This window comes from Mustela lutreola, chromosome 3 (genome assembly GCF_030435805.1).
Source record: "Mustela lutreola isolate mMusLut2 chromosome 3, mMusLut2.pri, whole genome shotgun sequence".
Taxonomy (NCBI): domain Eukaryota; kingdom Metazoa; phylum Chordata; class Mammalia; order Carnivora; family Mustelidae; genus Mustela; species Mustela lutreola.
Window position 1 is genome coordinate 38,987,483 of NC_081292.1, and position 16,643 is coordinate 39,004,125.

Sequence of the window (16,643 nt, forward strand, 5' to 3'; positions counted from 1 at the left end):
CTCTGTCAAATAAATAAAACTTTAAAAACAAATAAAATAATAAGATAAAATAGAGGCAAACACTAGAAGAAACAGGAAAAGGAAGTGAGCGATGCTCACTGCTGGGGTGAGAGGTAAGAGACAGGCAGGGCAATTAGGGAGAAATCAGTCTTTCAATGCCATGAGCTCTAGCTATGCACATGAAATACCACATTGACAACACAGATGACGACTACTAACTTAAAAAACTGAAAGAGTACTCGTGGCAGTGTTAAAGGGAAGAGGACTCCGTCATCCAGGGGCAACTTTCAACCTGAAGATGGGGGCAGGCTGAGGGCCACATGGCTCCTTTTGCCTCGCTGGCTGGCAGGCGAGCCGTGGGCATGACAGGAGCTTCTGCAGGGGCCTGTAGATGAGCCAACTTGCCAGGTTTGTGACTCTCAAAGGCAAGAGAAGGGTGGCAGGGTCTGGACCCCGTGCAGTATAGACACAAACAAAGCAACAGGGGAATGTGGTGTGGGCTGAATGAAGTTAGTATCTCGGGTGAAACGTGCTCGCCTGGAGACGGTGATCAGGACCCGCCGCACCCCTGCCTGAGAGTCTTCTCCGGTCCTCTGAGCTCCCAACTCCACATTAAAGCACAATGCAGCACACCCTGTGCACTGGTGGGAACTAGAGAACTATGGTGCCCAGAAGTAGCCCCACGGATACACGTGTGCGATGGGAAAATGAGCAATTCCCTCACTTACTACCACACCCTCTGTGCTGCTCATACCCTCGTCCGTCCTACCCAACTGCTCAGCCCAGGATCTGCCTCTACCCGACCAGATCTACTCCCAGACCTCCCAGGCATAGCACCTCATTACCAATCCCACTCCGGCTCCTGATTTTTCTCTCCTGGAATGCTTTTCTTTCTCACGTTGCTCCATATAAACCCAAACAACCCACGGCCCAAGTTAGGTTCACTTCTAAGACGGAGATCTGAAACAGTCCAGCCTCGACAACACTCTTCTCCCCATCTTCATGCCACACAATTACAGGACAGTAAATTCTTGGAACAAAAACACTATGATGACAGATTTCCAGATTCCTTGTAGATTGAAGAAGTTCTAAGAAGTCCTGGGTGGCTCAATGGTTTAAAGCCTCTGCCTTCGACTCGGGTCATGATCTCAGGGTCCTGGGATCGTGCCCTGCATCGGGCTCTCTGCTCAGCGGGGAGCCTGCTTCCCCCGTCTCTCTCTGCCTGCCTCTCTGCCTACTTGTGACCTCTGTCAAATAAATAAAATCTTTAAAAAAAAAAAAAAAAAAAAAGTCCCAAGAATCACACTGGAAATGGCAGTCATTATAACATAGCCCTCTGAACTCAAGACATAAAATCACTTTCCTGAAGCACTTATGTAATTTATCAACTAAATTATTGATAATTCTATACTATTAACCGTCTAATATACATTTACCTTTCTCCTCTTCAAAAAGTTTCTAGAAGGTGAGAGTCTTATATTTCCATATCCCTTTCTCAGAACTGGTTCGTGGTCACAAGGGTGTTCAAATCTGAGTTCTATCACTCAGCAGATGTGTGGCCATGATCAAATTCTAGAGGTAATATGGTGGTGGACAGTCAAACACAAGACCTCAGTTCAAAGGTCTTCTGTGATTTATGGTCCTCCGTTACTGAATCTGCCTGAATTGCAGTTTGCGTATCTGTAAAATGAAGACCATCACAGGCTTCCTTCCAAGCGGCGTTTAAGGATCTAAGGGAGTTAACACACCTAACATGGAGTAGGGTGCCCTGTGTCAGCCTAGCAGCGCACTCAAGCCAGGGGGGGTGGGGAAGGCACATGCAAACTGTGCGTCATGAAAGACCAAGGCACCCAGGTCAAGGTGTAGGCAGTCTGCTGTCTGGAGAGCTAAGAGCCTTAGTGGCATTACAGAGATGAGCCTGGAACAACGGGCATGATTCCAGCTGGTCTTGTAAGCAGAGACAGAAAAGTGGCCCCTTCTTTCACAGAAGCCAGTGGTCCTCACCATTTTGGGGGGCTGTGGGGGACCTTTGGGAACTTTGGTAACGTTCTCATGTGAGAGAACTCTCCTCTGTGGTCATATACAGATTCTGTTTACAAAACCAACTGCCCTTTTCTACCCACAAAATGTGAAAAACTACAGAAAATACCACTGGGAATGGAGACTTCTCTTGTGCTGTCTTCTTTGGGGAGCTATGGGGTGGGAGACAAGGGGTCCGGTATTCATGAAAGCACAGCCACAACATACCCATGAACAGTCCCTAGAAGTTGCCTCACAAGTAAGAGAGAGTTGGCAGGACAAAGTTACAATTCTGCTCCCTCCTCTCGTTTTAAGAAAAATTTTTAACGCAAGCAGCTGAGACGGATATTAGGGGTAATCCTAGATCTGTTCCTATATACCAAAAAGGCAAAAAAAAAAAAAAAAAAAAAAAAAAAAAAAAAAAACCCAACATAAAACCACTGGTAAACTTATTTTAAGTATTACCTCACGAGTCACAAAGGCCATCTACATAGCAAAGTGGGGGACATCACCACTAAGAAATGCTACAGTTAAGAAATGGCAGAACCCCCAAAGACTTTTAAATAAGGGGTTGACAAATCGGGTTTATGATTTAGATCGATCTGGCAGCAACGGAGAGAAAAAAAAATGGAAGAGAAAACAGAGCCGAAAAGACCTAAGAGACTAAACGTTAACAAGTTGAGAGAGGACTCCCAGCTCACTGGCCACGGTGACGAGGAAGAAATGGAGTGAGCCCCGCAGAGTGCTCTCTCGGGATGACTGCTGGCTGGGTGGTTGGGGGTACGGGCTCAGAGCTGATCTAGTTCACATAACCTAAGCGATTTCCTCTGACAGCGATCAAGAAGAGAGCGAGACAGACAATTTGTTAAATACTTTGGTTCATTTCGTCAATGAGCGTGGGTCCCATTGTGTGTGGGCACTGAGGACACCACACTAACTGAAACGGACGAGGCCTGAACCAGTGGACAGGTTATCTGCTAGTGGAGGAAGCTGATGAATGGAAATTAACTGGGATATAGTTTTCATTCCATACATGAATGGATAGCTAGACACAGAGATGGATATAACAAGAAAGAACAGAAGGGGAAGGAGAGAGAGAGAAGAAAGGAAGTATGTACTATTCTTTTTGACAATAAACTAAAACCACCATTTATGGAACAAATCTTTGTAAAAAAGTGAATGACAATGCATGTAACAGCTTTAACTACTCTCTTACAAAATTTTAGTGACCGTTTTACAAGCAAATTATTCTTATATTCATTTTCTACTATAGTTTGTTAAATATAAGCCTGATTCAAATCCATAGACAAAATCAGAAATATGGGAGAACTGTAACTTTCTCAGGAAAGAGATATCCTTTGCAAGAGCCAAAGGATTAGGGGCTGCTCTATGCCAACTCACTTGCAGGAGGGGAAAATTCAACTCGGAGGTCTTTCAAGGCCAAAAGCCAGGACCATTAAATTCCTCGGGATGGTTCAAATAGTTGTCCTACAAATGCCTAGAAAACTTGGCTGAAATTCCCACTAAGGCAGAGGTCTCTGAACTCTGTGGGCCAACTCTGGCCTGGCACCTGTTTTTCGTGTGGCCTGCAACCTAAGAACAGTTCTTAACATTTAATGGTTTAAAGGAAAAAAAAAAAACGCTTTGTGATATGTGAAAATTACATAAAATTCAAATTTCAGCATCCATAAATGCAGTTCGATGGGCACACAGCCACACTTACTCACGTATGGATTACCTACAGCTGGTCTCACACTACACCAGCAGGGCTGAGTTGTTACGACAGACACCATATGGCCCACAAAACCTAAAATATTGACTCTCTGGCTCTTTATAGAGAAAGTTCACTTTTGCCTGTTCTAAGGGAAAGCACTACCCTGAATCTGGCCCTTGGAAACAGGCTACTGTCAGATGTGAAATTACACAGCCTTACAACCACCTCAGCATTTAGAGGCACTTAGGGAACTCTTCCAAAGGTCCATTTCTATTACTCACAGGAAGTCAAAATTTTCTCTTCTTCGCCATTTGTTAAACCCCGTAACAGTCCACAATGTATCTTGTTTAAAACAGGCAGCCGTTAAATTAATGCTTGTCTTAAATTGGTCACACCACACCTGCCTGTTTAGAGGAGCTGCCTTTATGCACGCCTAACAGCAAAGGGGAGATAGTGGACTCACAAGTCTTCACAATTAACTGAAATAACCATTTGGGCACTTGGCACGGGGTTATCACAAACAGAAAGTCTGGGTTATCTTTAAGGAATCTAGATTTAACTATTTTCAAACTTTGAAAAATATCCTCACCAATAATATAAATAAGTAAAATATCCTCACCAATAATATAAATAAGTAAAGACATACACATAACTGCATTTTTAAAATTCTAAGGTACATGTTTCTGTACACTTGAACATCTAAATTTAGGCTTTGCCTTGTAATCGACAGCATCTAAAATAATGGTGCAATTTACAACTGGCGGCATCTTGTATCCAGTGAATCCAACCCACCAGGAGATGAGGTAAGCAGATTTTAGGAGGTTCTAGTGAGAAATCCCCCTGCCGAGCCCTGCCAGCCAACGGAATCATTTCCAAAAGCCAAGACAGAGGATTTTATCCTCAATTCACTGCAAAACTACTATAAATTGTACTTGTTTGGTATTATAGGAGGAAGTCATTATTTCTCTTAATTCTCAGCAGAGAATTCAAGTTCTTTTATAGATTATACTCATAATATAGAACACATACTTCAAATAGTTCAAATTGGGTCAAAAACTCTCACTAGCAAGGTATTTGGTCTGGAAACACCAAAATAATACAGCAGCTGAGACTGAACGTTAAGAACCTTCTGAGCACTTAAGTATCTAATGCTTAAAAAACTGTATCTAAATAAATACATCTTTAAAAGCCTATACTTTTTTCTAAAATAAAAATACTTAATTTAACTACAGAGGAGATGGAAGAAATGGCTGGCATGCATCACCATGGGAACCTTCTGGAAAACACGCCGGCTGCTTCCCCAGCGGTCCCCCAGCCTGATCTCCCAGCCTGAACGTGCGACGCCACCTACCGCGCCATCTCCTTAACAATTCTACACCATTCCTTCCAGAGGCTGCCAAGGCAGCTGTGGAACTGCTCACTGCCTCACATCTCAGCTTCTTTCCCATTTTACCCAGTTCCCCCTTCCCTACACACCCCCCTCCCTCCCTCACATCAGTGGAAAGGGAGAAATGTCTCCTGCTTTGATTTCCAGCATCCAATGAATCAATGTTTAATTTTCTATTACAATCTAATTTGTGCCTACGAGCTTGGTTTTTTCCTAGCTGTTAATTGCAATACAAACTTCCGTATTCCGCTTTTTAAAACATCACAAGCCTTTCTTCCATTACTACGTCTGTAGTTCATAATAATTTCTATGACAATAAAGACATTCTGTCAAGGGGATGGACCCTTATTTTACCAAACCACTCCCCAGTTATTAGACAATGCACTTTGATACTTACTTTTGCTGTTAAAAATGATGCTGCACGAACATCCTTATACATTTTTCTTATTGCTTCATTAAGATATATACCCAGAAAATTTTCTTAAGTTAAAAAATAAAATCCAATGTCTCCTTTGTTAGAGTAAAAATCAGTATGAACTCTACCGCGGACATGAGTGATACGTCAGTCAACTGCTGTACGTGTTTTAAAGTAAAATACAATGAAAACAGAGGTTAACTATATCCTCAATTCACCATAAAACTACTGTAAGTTGCTTTTGCTTGCTATATTATAGAAGGGTTACAATTAATTAATATCCTCTTATCCAAGGTCACAAGGAAAACTGGGTTTGTCTGAAGTGTTCTTCCAGAACTTTTAGGTTTCAAATATCTATGTGTTGACTGACCACTCCAGATGCTTGCTGGATTAAAGGACTAAAAAGCGGTATGGGTCACAGATAATTTCTAGCAGACCGGGATGTTTTTTAAAGTGCTGTATTTTACTAATGGAGGGAAGCAGTATGAGCAGAGTTAATGTCATATAATGTCAGCTAGAACCGTGGAAACTACGTGAAACTACGTGAAAGCAGGTGAAGAGCTTTCAGGAGGAAATCTCGTGCACCACGCTTTCCCGCTCGGACCGGTAGGTGGACACCCCTGCAGCTGTGTGCACACAGCAGGGATCAGGATGCTGGGGGCTGCGTCACCAGAAGTGGACTGTTCAGCAGCACAACTCTGAAGGAGGCGGCTGCCTCACTGTTATAAAGGTTCCTTTAAACCTGTGCTTTTCTTCCTCAGTCACCCTCCCATCCCTTCCACTGTGCTAAGAAAAAGCAGAAGTAAGTGAGCGAAATTAAAAAGTCCCACTGCTTCTCAAGTTTGCGACTCTCCTTGAGAATGAGCTGTGTGGCTGCTTCACTCCTCGCTCCAGGGAGGCCTGTGCCAGGCACCAGTGCTGAGAAGCCCTGGTCCTGGCTGCCATCTCAGCAGACGACAGTCTAGGGGGAAGGGGTTGCCTAAGAACAGACAGAAGCCAGGCTGCTCAAGGCACACTGTCCCTCCTGCCTCTCGTGAGCCCTGTCATCTTGTGAAGTGACCGGACTCTCCTGTGTATAGGGATTAGGAGAACCTTCTTCAAGGGATCTTGGGAGACAAAATGAGCTCATTTACATGAAGCACCCAGCTTAGATCCTGGCAGATGGCAACCGCTACTCAAGTGTATGGGGAAAAGCTGTGTTCCCAAAGCCATGGACCAGGGAGGTGTTAAGAGATGCAAAAAGCAGAGCATCACTGGAATTATTCAGCCCTCAGGTAGATGGCATCTGCGGCAACAGCTGTGGAGACAGCACACCAGAAGGTGGCTGGGCAGGTAACTTCCAAGGTCTTGTCCTAGCCTCAGAGTAAGGGGTTTTTATGTTTCAGGTACAGTCATACACAAGAGATACCCCTGAGAATCATCTCCCTCCACAGCCCCTCAATGATCAACTTTCATTTCTACCTCCTCCAGCTCTCTCAAATCCTTCCCCTCTTCCTCACAGTATCTCAACTGTTGCCCTGATCAGACCCTGAGCATCTCCATCCTCACAGGAACCTTAACTCTGGAAATCGTCTAATTGCTCTCTGCTTCTCTGAGATTTTGCCAAAGGTCTATCAACTTCTCAGCTCTCTTGGCCTTTTAAAATTAAAGGCTGGGTGGGGGAAGCTTAAGGAGGAGAGATCATACAAACTATTAAGCTGCAAGGCAAAAGGAGACCTACCACTGAAATGTTACAAGTAAGACCCCCTTTTTGGATTCCAGTATGTGGTATGCCAGAAGTTTCTGAGTCTAACCCACAGGCTACTCTTTCAAACTCTACAGAAAGTCCTCTTCTTAAACAACCTTGCCCTCTGCAACCCACCACTGCTTCTGGACCCTCTGGTTGCTACAGGCAGAGGTCTGATGAAAGGTTATGTGTTGCTGGTGAAGTGTGTTTAATGAATCCGAAATGGCCAGGACTTGAAGAGAGCTTGAGAGCCAGATTAGTAACTCGTCTTCTGGGGGAAGCCCTCTCTTAAACTTTCTGAAAGTGATGACCTTTCCTCAAGAATCCTCAAGATTCCACAAGAATCTGAAAAAAAGAAAAAGAAAAAAAAAAGACTCTGCAAGACAGGAATCAGAGATTCATCTTGCCATCAGTCTAGCTTCTCCAGCATGAAGGACCTTCTTCTGAAGTCTAACTAAAAATCTCTCCTGTTGGCAATTAGTTTATTCCCTTCCCTTTACCTCTCTCTACAGCGGAGAGGAGGAGGGGGAGAATAAAGGGACTCGTGTTCCATCGTCAGGAACCTGTTTCTAACCATAGCCAACCTAGGCAGAAATGCCTGATTTTTAAAAACAAGAGGAGGAGGGAAAAAAGCAGCAGATTTTTTATGCACAAATTCTGAAAGTTGTTAGGATCACTATTAAATCCCACCCAACCCCCAACCACCTCAGCCAAACAGGAATTTGTGTTGTGGCTTTTCTGACAGCCCAAGGTCAGCCTTTTGTTAATCTCCGGCTGCCAGGGAGATAATCTGGCTTCCACAGGGTCATTGACTTCCCCCCACCCTTTTTCTTTCTTTCTTTCTAACATTTTATTTATTTATCAGAAAGACAAGAGCATAGGTGGGGGGGGCAGAGAGAGAGAGAGAGAGAGAAGCAGGCTCCCCACTGAGCAGGGAGCCCTGATGTCGACACAGGGGCAAGATCCCAGGGCCTGGGATCATGACCTGAGCTGAAGGCAGACATTTAACGGATTAAGCCACCCAGGTACCCCCACTGCCATTTTCTTAACTGTGTTCTTCAACCACTCAAACTCAAAGCAAGGTGCCACACAGCAAAATACTTTCTGAAACCAACACAATAAACCCGTATGTAATGTTAATCTGGATTAGCACCCACAAAATGGCATGGCACAACAGGCTCTACGAAGTTTAAAATTTTCCTATTTATCCCTAAATAGGAATTTTCCTACATTACTCAAGTCAATGAGATGCCATTTTGGCTAAATAGTAATCTCGCTGCTTTTGGAGTGCTCAGACTCCAAAGGAATCATGTTCCCTACTCTGGGATTTAACTAAATACCGGGTATTACTATGATTCCAATCTTCACTAGTATTAGCAAGACAGATTAAAAGAGTTTTTAAATCTCGATTTGCATAAATTTTAATGTGAAGAAAATCTGTTTCTATAATCTACATGTTTGGTATTTAACACATTTTTCCTTTTAGGGCCAAATTTTGGTTGAGGCGGAGAGAGAATGTGGTATTACATAACATATATTCAGAGCGTGATTTCTACCACGGTGTCCAAAAAGGAGGGTGCTTAGGGTACCCTGTAACGGAATTCAGCGACTCAAGGGGGCACTGTGGGATTTTTTTTAAGTTCCAAGGAAAACACAGCAAGAAGTGGCAGGTATCACACTCACTTCCACTCTTAAGTTGTTTGGACCTGACTACTTAAAATGCAATGGACAGTTAGGTATTTCGTTTGACCTATGGGCACCATGGAAAAAAAAAACCAAAGATCATAGAGCATTATGAACTAATAGAGTTTGTGTGCCCCCTATGTCTTAAGCATTGCTTTCCAAGGTTTTGCTATGGTTTGGTTGGGAAACTGGAGGTTAGATTAACCCAGGGAATGATTCCAGTATCTGGTAACTCATCCATCCTCCGTCTCAGTAGTGTTTGAGAAACTACATATCCGGCTAATAATATGTGTTCGTTTTTAGAGGAGAAAAAAAAAAAAAAGAACATTTATTTTCTACCAACAAGAGCCCCCAGAGGATGCGTCCACAGAGGTCACCCTGAGACTATTCAGCCTGGGAGAAAAGCCATCTGGCTTAGAATCTGATAGGAAGTGAAAGCAACATGTTATTATGTCAGTGTGGATTCCCAATAAGACAGGGACAAAAGAGCAGCATACATTATTACATGCTACGAGGATCTTAATACAGCGATGAAGACCAGCGAAAATGACAGAACTAGATCATTCCAACCCCCACTTGGGGTCTCAGAGTGTGGCTTTGGTATATTTAGAGTTTTTAAGTTGGAATGCAAGCATTAACTCCTTTCATTCGAGTCTAAACAGTCTTCAAACATGGGGAGCCCTGCTTAAAAAGAATTACGTTCTCCAACCCTGGAAATCTAGATATGGTCTCCACCTAATTAAGCAGTGCTCCTTGAAGAAATGGCTGATTCCGGGTCTGGGATTATAAATGGACAAGAGGAGCATCAAGGATCCTGTCAACTAGACAGCCAAGAAGCCATGGTTCTGTCAAAAGACCCCAGGGGGCCGACCTGAAGAGGCTCCCACTGCCCAAAGATAGTACAATTTGAGCATCAATAAGGATTTTAACTAAAATGTACAAGCTTTTTAGAGAAAGCTTTTATTTTTTTTCCTTTGAAAGTCTCAAAGGGTACGGAATAATAGGTTATGGTTTTCTTTAGGCTTACTGGTAAAATATATCAAGATAGTTTACTTTTCAATTGGACACCCCCAGCTCTTCTCCTCATAGGCCTCTTTTCATGACTTCATGTGTTACATAAAAACAAACAAGCAAACAGAAAAACCTTCACTGGTCACCATTAGAGAATGACAGACCAACTTGCCACTGGGACAACTGATAAATAACAAAACCAAGTATATGCACCCAGGTCACAAGTACCACTGCGTAAGCAAATCACATATGAGGGAAAATTGCTCTTTACAGAAGTATTCCAGCTAATGAATGAACAAGGAGTGATGGCATGTAATTATATTGCAAACCCTAATGAGTCACTGAGTCCAGGTGTTAGATATTCATGGCTGCTGGCATCCCCAAAGACAGAATCAGCCAGACATTATCTGCCTCTTGCTTGAAGAACCAATAATATTGCAGCAAAAAAGGGGGGGGGGCGGTGGATATGACTGTGGGAAGCCTCTAGATCCGAGCGCTGATCTACTGGGAATACAGAGGACTACATTACAGGCAGTCAGACAAATCTAGTCTGTAGGACGAACTAGTTTCCGTAACAAAAAATGAGAATCTTTATTAATACAGATTGACCCATAGCTCCTATTTAAAATAAACCACTAGAAAAACATGTATGAGACAGCTGGAAATCTGAGCACTTAATAGATCTCTTATGCTATTAAGGAGTTATTATGTTAGGTATAATAAGGACTTCTTAAAAAAAAAAAAAAAGCACATCATCTTTTTTAAAAAAAGCTTTCAAAATACTGTCAGAAGAGCTGAGATTCGGGTGGTATATTTAGCCTACATTTTGGAGTAGATTACAACCTACTTATGAGAAATAATAAATCTTTCTTCCCCAGGAATATGCTTCTATAAGAAACACACACACACATACACAGAGAAAAAGAAAGGTTCACTGGGAACTTTGAGAAAGTAGAAACATTATCAGCAACACAGTTTCCTGTCTTAAAAATGTCAAGTTGGTAGAGCATGATGACCAAGAAGATAATGACCAGTAACCACTGCTGAACAATTCCCCAGCCCCTCCTGTCAACAAACCAGGAAACCATCACAGTTGGCTTGAGTCTATGGTCCCAAATCCTAGTGACTCCAAATCACCTGCAACCTGGAAGCTTTTCTGAAGAAAAAAGTCTATTATTAGTGGAGCTAGGGAAGTTCAGTTGAAAGTGTAACTATTTTGAATCTATGTTAGTTTGAATAAAACCTCCCTGTTATTCCATGTTTAATTCTGAATCTTTCAATGGGAGAAAATAGAAAGCTTCCTCTAAAAAGCCAAGTTGGGTGCACTTTAAGGATTTACTCATGGTTCTTAAATTCTCTCAGCACCCCAATTCCTACAAATGTCAGAGTATCCTTGGATCTGGAGGTCTATCTATACAATGCATACCTTTTCAGCCATTCCACCTGGCTTCCATTAAAAATACACACCACCCTTCAGAAAGCCGTGAGCAAACCACGCCCAACAGCGCACTAACACTAACGTGTGAGGCACAGGCATTATCGTCCCTGCAACACTTCTCAAGGCTCACAACTGCAACATTCAGGTGACATTCTGATGCATCTTTACTGTTTAGCAACTCTCTTAGTTCCTCAGACTCAAAAACCTCAAACTTGGTTTAGATTTCTCATTACATCAGCAGGACAATAAATGTACCCTGGGATTTCTTGTTTAGGAAGAAAGGCAGGAAAAAAACTTACAGCTAACTAAATATCCAGAAACTCGGAATGAAGGAAAAAGTTCCTTAAGCCAGTAATTTTACCAAAATTGTGATCATTACAAACAGCTATTTCTTTAAAGAGACTTACTGACCAAGAGGAATTATTTAAAGGGTTGAAGGAAAACATGTGTTTACTGTGATCAGGACACAGGATTCTGCAGAACTGACCCCCCCCAACCCCAAGAGCCCCCTCAGCGTCTGACACGCTGGGCTTTGTGCACCTGGTGGTGGCAGAGCCTCTTCTTAAACCACTGCTCAAACACAGGACGTGCTGGGTGAACACGAAGAAGAACTATTCACGTGCAGCATGCTTTCTCTCAGAAATTCCACACTGTTCTCAGTGTATCAGCTGGTACACATATATGTAATATAAGGAACGAAACTGTTTTATTCCCATTTTATATACAGAGAAATCAAGTCAGGACCTGTCCTGACTTCAGTGAGGTCACAGAGTGACCCACCACAATTTAAGAAACAGAACAAATATGTCAAACTCTGTTCTGGTTTAGACTTAACACGCCCTTGGTATTTACCCTTCCATGCGTGCCGTCCGTTCTAGATCCCTCCAATCCTGTCCAGTACGAGCGCCATCCCACATATGTCGTTTTTGCATTAACCACTCCTTGAGCACCTACTTGTTCCAAGCACTGTTGTCAGGCACCGTGCTGAACACAAAGATGATGGGACACGGAGAGGTTAATACCTAGAGGACTTATACTTTTCTTATGAGCCAGGCAGTTTAAGATAATCTATATAAAGGACGAATGACTTTGAGGACTCTTCCAGTAAAGACATGTTTTCCATAATCATATTAAATAGGTTAAAAAACTTTAAGTATGAACAACGAAGAACAGAACAAGACTTAAAAATGTAGCAACCTCTGCTATTCTCATTTCTCTAGCTCTACAACCAAATTTCTGGGTTCCAATTCACATGTCAAGTCAGATAGCAGTCATACTAAGCCGAACTGGTATCTAGAGTTTTATACCCTGGCTTAGTAATTCGAGTTTGAGATCTATAAATATGGGGAAGGTACATGTATTATCCATCTGTAATATTTTTTTTAAGAATAAGCCAGAACTTATTTAAATAAAATACATGAACTATCTACATTTTAATATCCTCTAAGAAAAATAAAACACATTTCACTCTACTATCAATCTTTTGACTAAGCAGCTCATAAGTTTGTTTCAACAATGTAAAAATAGAGCAAACACACTAGAAACATCTAGAAGCTGTCATACAGTAGACGTGTGAACATCTCCAGGTTGAATGACTTCACACCTACCGTAGTGTCATTGCTGGTAACATAAACCAGGACATCAGAGGAGTTCCTGCCATTGATATACCGGTAGCAGTTCCAGACACAGCTAATCAGGTAACCCTGTAAATGAGTAGTGATTATTAGGTCTCTGATTTCCAAACTTCAGACAATTTTCAGTCCCCCCCCACAGAAAGCTGTATTACAGAACTTTTATTTACTAACTTGTAAGTGCACATAGTAACTCTACTAAATCAAGAACTCTTTACAATTACAAATGTTCGGTATAGAACTTTCTGGCAGCTTATCCTATCACAGCCGCCCTCTCCCAAGATGGTAGGCGGTGGTGGTGGGGACACGGGAGAGCAGGAGAGTATGTAGCTGGAAGGCACAGTTGCCACAAACACTTGCTTTCCTCAATGTCACAGATCAATCCATGCGTTAACCCATTTTTCATCACTTTTTTAAAAAAGATTTATTTATTTATTTGACAGACAGAGAGACCACAAGTAGGCAGAAAGGCAGGCAGAGAGAGAGGGAAGCAGGCTCCCCGCTGAGCAGAGAGCCCAATGCGGGGCTTGATCCCAGGACCTTGAGATCATGACCTGAGCCGAAGGCAGAGGCTTTAACCCACTGAGCCACCCAGGTGCTCTTCTCATCACATTTTTAATCTCCGTCTTCAGAATTTTTCTTCTACATGATTATATATGATTAAACTAATCACATTCAAGTTAATTTTTAAAAACCATTCACAGCATATAAATTTGCTTTCTGGTCAACAGAGGTCACTAAATCATCTCCATCTTCATACTAAAGTATCCGGAGAAGACCATTAAAATCAATGCCCAGAATAAAGCCAAGGATAAAAGTACAAGTTCATGGGAGACGTGCAGACTATGAGCCTCTTGCCCTTCCACTCGGAGCACCTAGGTGTGGATTAGAATTAGAGGATGTCAAAATCCCTTTCCCACTTTACACTTTTTTATCAAAAAATGTAAAGATGTGGAGAAACCGGAACCCTCGTTCGCTGTGGGTGGCAATGTGAAATGATGCAGATGCTTTGGAGAACAGTTTGGTGGCTCCTCAAAGGGTTAAAGAGTGACCATACGACCCTGCAGTTCCACTCCTCCGTGTATGCCCGTGAGAAAGGAACGCGTGCCCACACGCACTCTTGTACACGAATGCTCAAGCAGCGGTATTCCTAAGAGCCAGAGTGGGGAAGTGACTGCAACGTCCATCAACCGATGATCAGCTAGACAGAATGTGGTATATTCATGGGGTGGGTATCATTCAGCCGTATAAAGGAAAGGAATCCTGATACATATACAACATGGACGAACCCTGAAAATATGCTAAGTCAAAGCAAGTCAGTCCTAGAGGACCACATATTATAGAAATCTATATGAAATGTCCCCAACAGACAAATCTGTAGAGAGATAAAGTTGATTAGTAGTTGTCAGGTATTGGGGATCTGGGGGTGATGAAGATGAGGGATAATAGCAGGTCATGAAAATGCCCTCAAGTTACCCTGTTTACCATAGAGCTGGGTTCACACAACTCCGTGACTATACTAAAAGCCACTGAATTGTACCCTTTAAATGGGTGAACTTTATGATTTATCAATTATATCGCAACAAAGCTGTTCTATATCAAAGATGTTAAAAGACAAAAGGAATGCCTGTCAACATTTCTTTGACATTTCTTGGAAGACTGAGGTAAAATATTTCGTTGTATACTCAGAATGCTGTCTCAGGCTGCACTCATCCTTAATGGTGGTTATTTCTCATATTTAAATATTCTGTGATGATGTGAAGATGAAAATGTGTAAAATGGTACTTTATGAAATGTTTCTGGACAGCAATAATCCAAAACCGGGTATCAGCAATGACAAAAAGAGAGACAGGAAGGGAGTATTTCTTGAACAATGCACATAATATGTTCATTTTACTCAAACCTTCAGTTTATTCAATCCTGTCATTCCTTTACTGAGAAAACAAGAGCCTTGGACTTTCTGAGAACTTCAGTACAAACGAAAACAAATGTTTGCACGTACTCATAAATTATGTGTTCTGTGAGAAGACTACAGGCATCCATGATTTTAGCATGAGCAGTAGCTTCTCTTTGAGTCCAGCTGAGACCTCTGCACTTGGCATGTCTACAACACAAGCGTTAAACAGCAGAAGGGAGGCACCTGGGGGCGGGGGCTTCACAAGCCCAGCCAGCATTCTCAAGGGTTCCTGACACTATCATATGCATTCACTTACTGATCACAGCAAGGGGGAAGAAACCCTCTGGCCTATTGCCTCTAAAAACCCAGTAACTTACATCAATGACCTTCTTTCTTTCTTGACATTTCTGTCATCTTCCTCAATTTCAAGAGAATTAAATATTTAGTATGTTTCCCAAATAAACATGCAGTGACAAATCATCCTAAGGAACCTGTGTGGTGATAAACTTTATCAAACAGTACCCGGGAATTTAGGTCACAAGAGCCACTCATCAGGTAAACTGATACATCCAATCACAGCATGTAGACTCATATTTATTTAAATGAATAATCACCAAGTCTCTAAGTGCAAGGCATCAGCATAGCGCTAGGACGATGATAAAACTTAAGGCACAGTCTACCTTTTCAAGGAAATGCAGTCTGGTTAGTAAGCAGGTATTAAGTGACGAACTACTGAGACAAAGGCCTATCTCCTACAGGCTAGAGATAGGTCTGTATTGTACCTTTCATTCGATCATTATAATTAAGTGTTTTGCAATTTATAAAAGCACCACGGGGCAGACACTGTTCTTACAACCTAACCCTAGTACTAGAACAGGGCCTGGCACATGGGAGACCCTTAATAAATATTTACTGGAAAAAAAAAAATGAATGAATGATGCATCTTCTCAACCACTAATACACTCAAACTTCACAGTCACCCCCACAGCATGTTTTCTTAACCATTACTGCTGGTTATTAAATAAAAAAAAAAAAAAAAAAAAAACAAGGCTCTGGCCACATGGACAGAAACAGCAGTGAGAGAAGTGAACTCTGACTCAACATCCCAAGGTAAAGCATTTCTAAGACAAAGGAAAACACCTACAAAGTTAAAATGCCTCCAAGAGCACTAGGAGGTTCTGGCTTCTGCGCTGGTAATGGCAGAAAGTGTGGTGTGGTCGACCAACCCTCCTACATGTAAAAATGGTAAAATCGGCAATAAGATATACACGCAATTTGAAAGCATGAGGGAGGGACCAAAACAAGCAGAAATTAAAGAAAAGTCTGCCTTAAAAAGAAAAGAGAAAAAAAAAAGTCTGCCTTTGGAAGACAAATTGTCAGGGGTTTGAGAGTTTGCAACCTTTTGCCAGGTAGGGCAAGGGACCATATTCAGGGCCCACGGAGAAGCCAGAAGGTTGGGGTGAGGAGAGCAAACTGGAGAGGCAGGAAGCCTCAATATGCACATATAAAATCCGCCCCCATCCCGAGCACTGAGCACCACAGTAGGAACATGTTCAGTTCATGGGAAAAATGCTGACTCAGACGACTCCCTATGGATCATCATTTCGCTCCTCTTCCTATTATCTGCTTCGAAAGATTATTCTCTCTAAATGCAGCTTCTTTGAGCTTATCAAAGCTTGGCTGTTTAAGAACTGGGTAATTTTAGGCCAACATAAAGACAAC

The 16,643-nt window shown here is 42.2% G+C and overlaps 1 protein-coding gene across 1 annotated transcript in view; it reads right to left on the reverse strand.

The window, feature by feature from the left end:
• Window positions 1-16,643, reverse strand: part of LAPTM4B (lysosomal protein transmembrane 4 beta) — a 74,967-nt gene that overhangs the window by 6,436 nt on the left and 51,888 nt on the right. Inside the window, exon 6 of the mRNA XM_059165961.1 lies at window positions 13,001-13,096. Within this exon, the coding sequence (XP_059021944.1) occupies window positions 13,001-13,096 (96 nt within the window). The remainder of the gene's footprint in view (window positions 1-13,000; window positions 13,097-16,643) is intronic.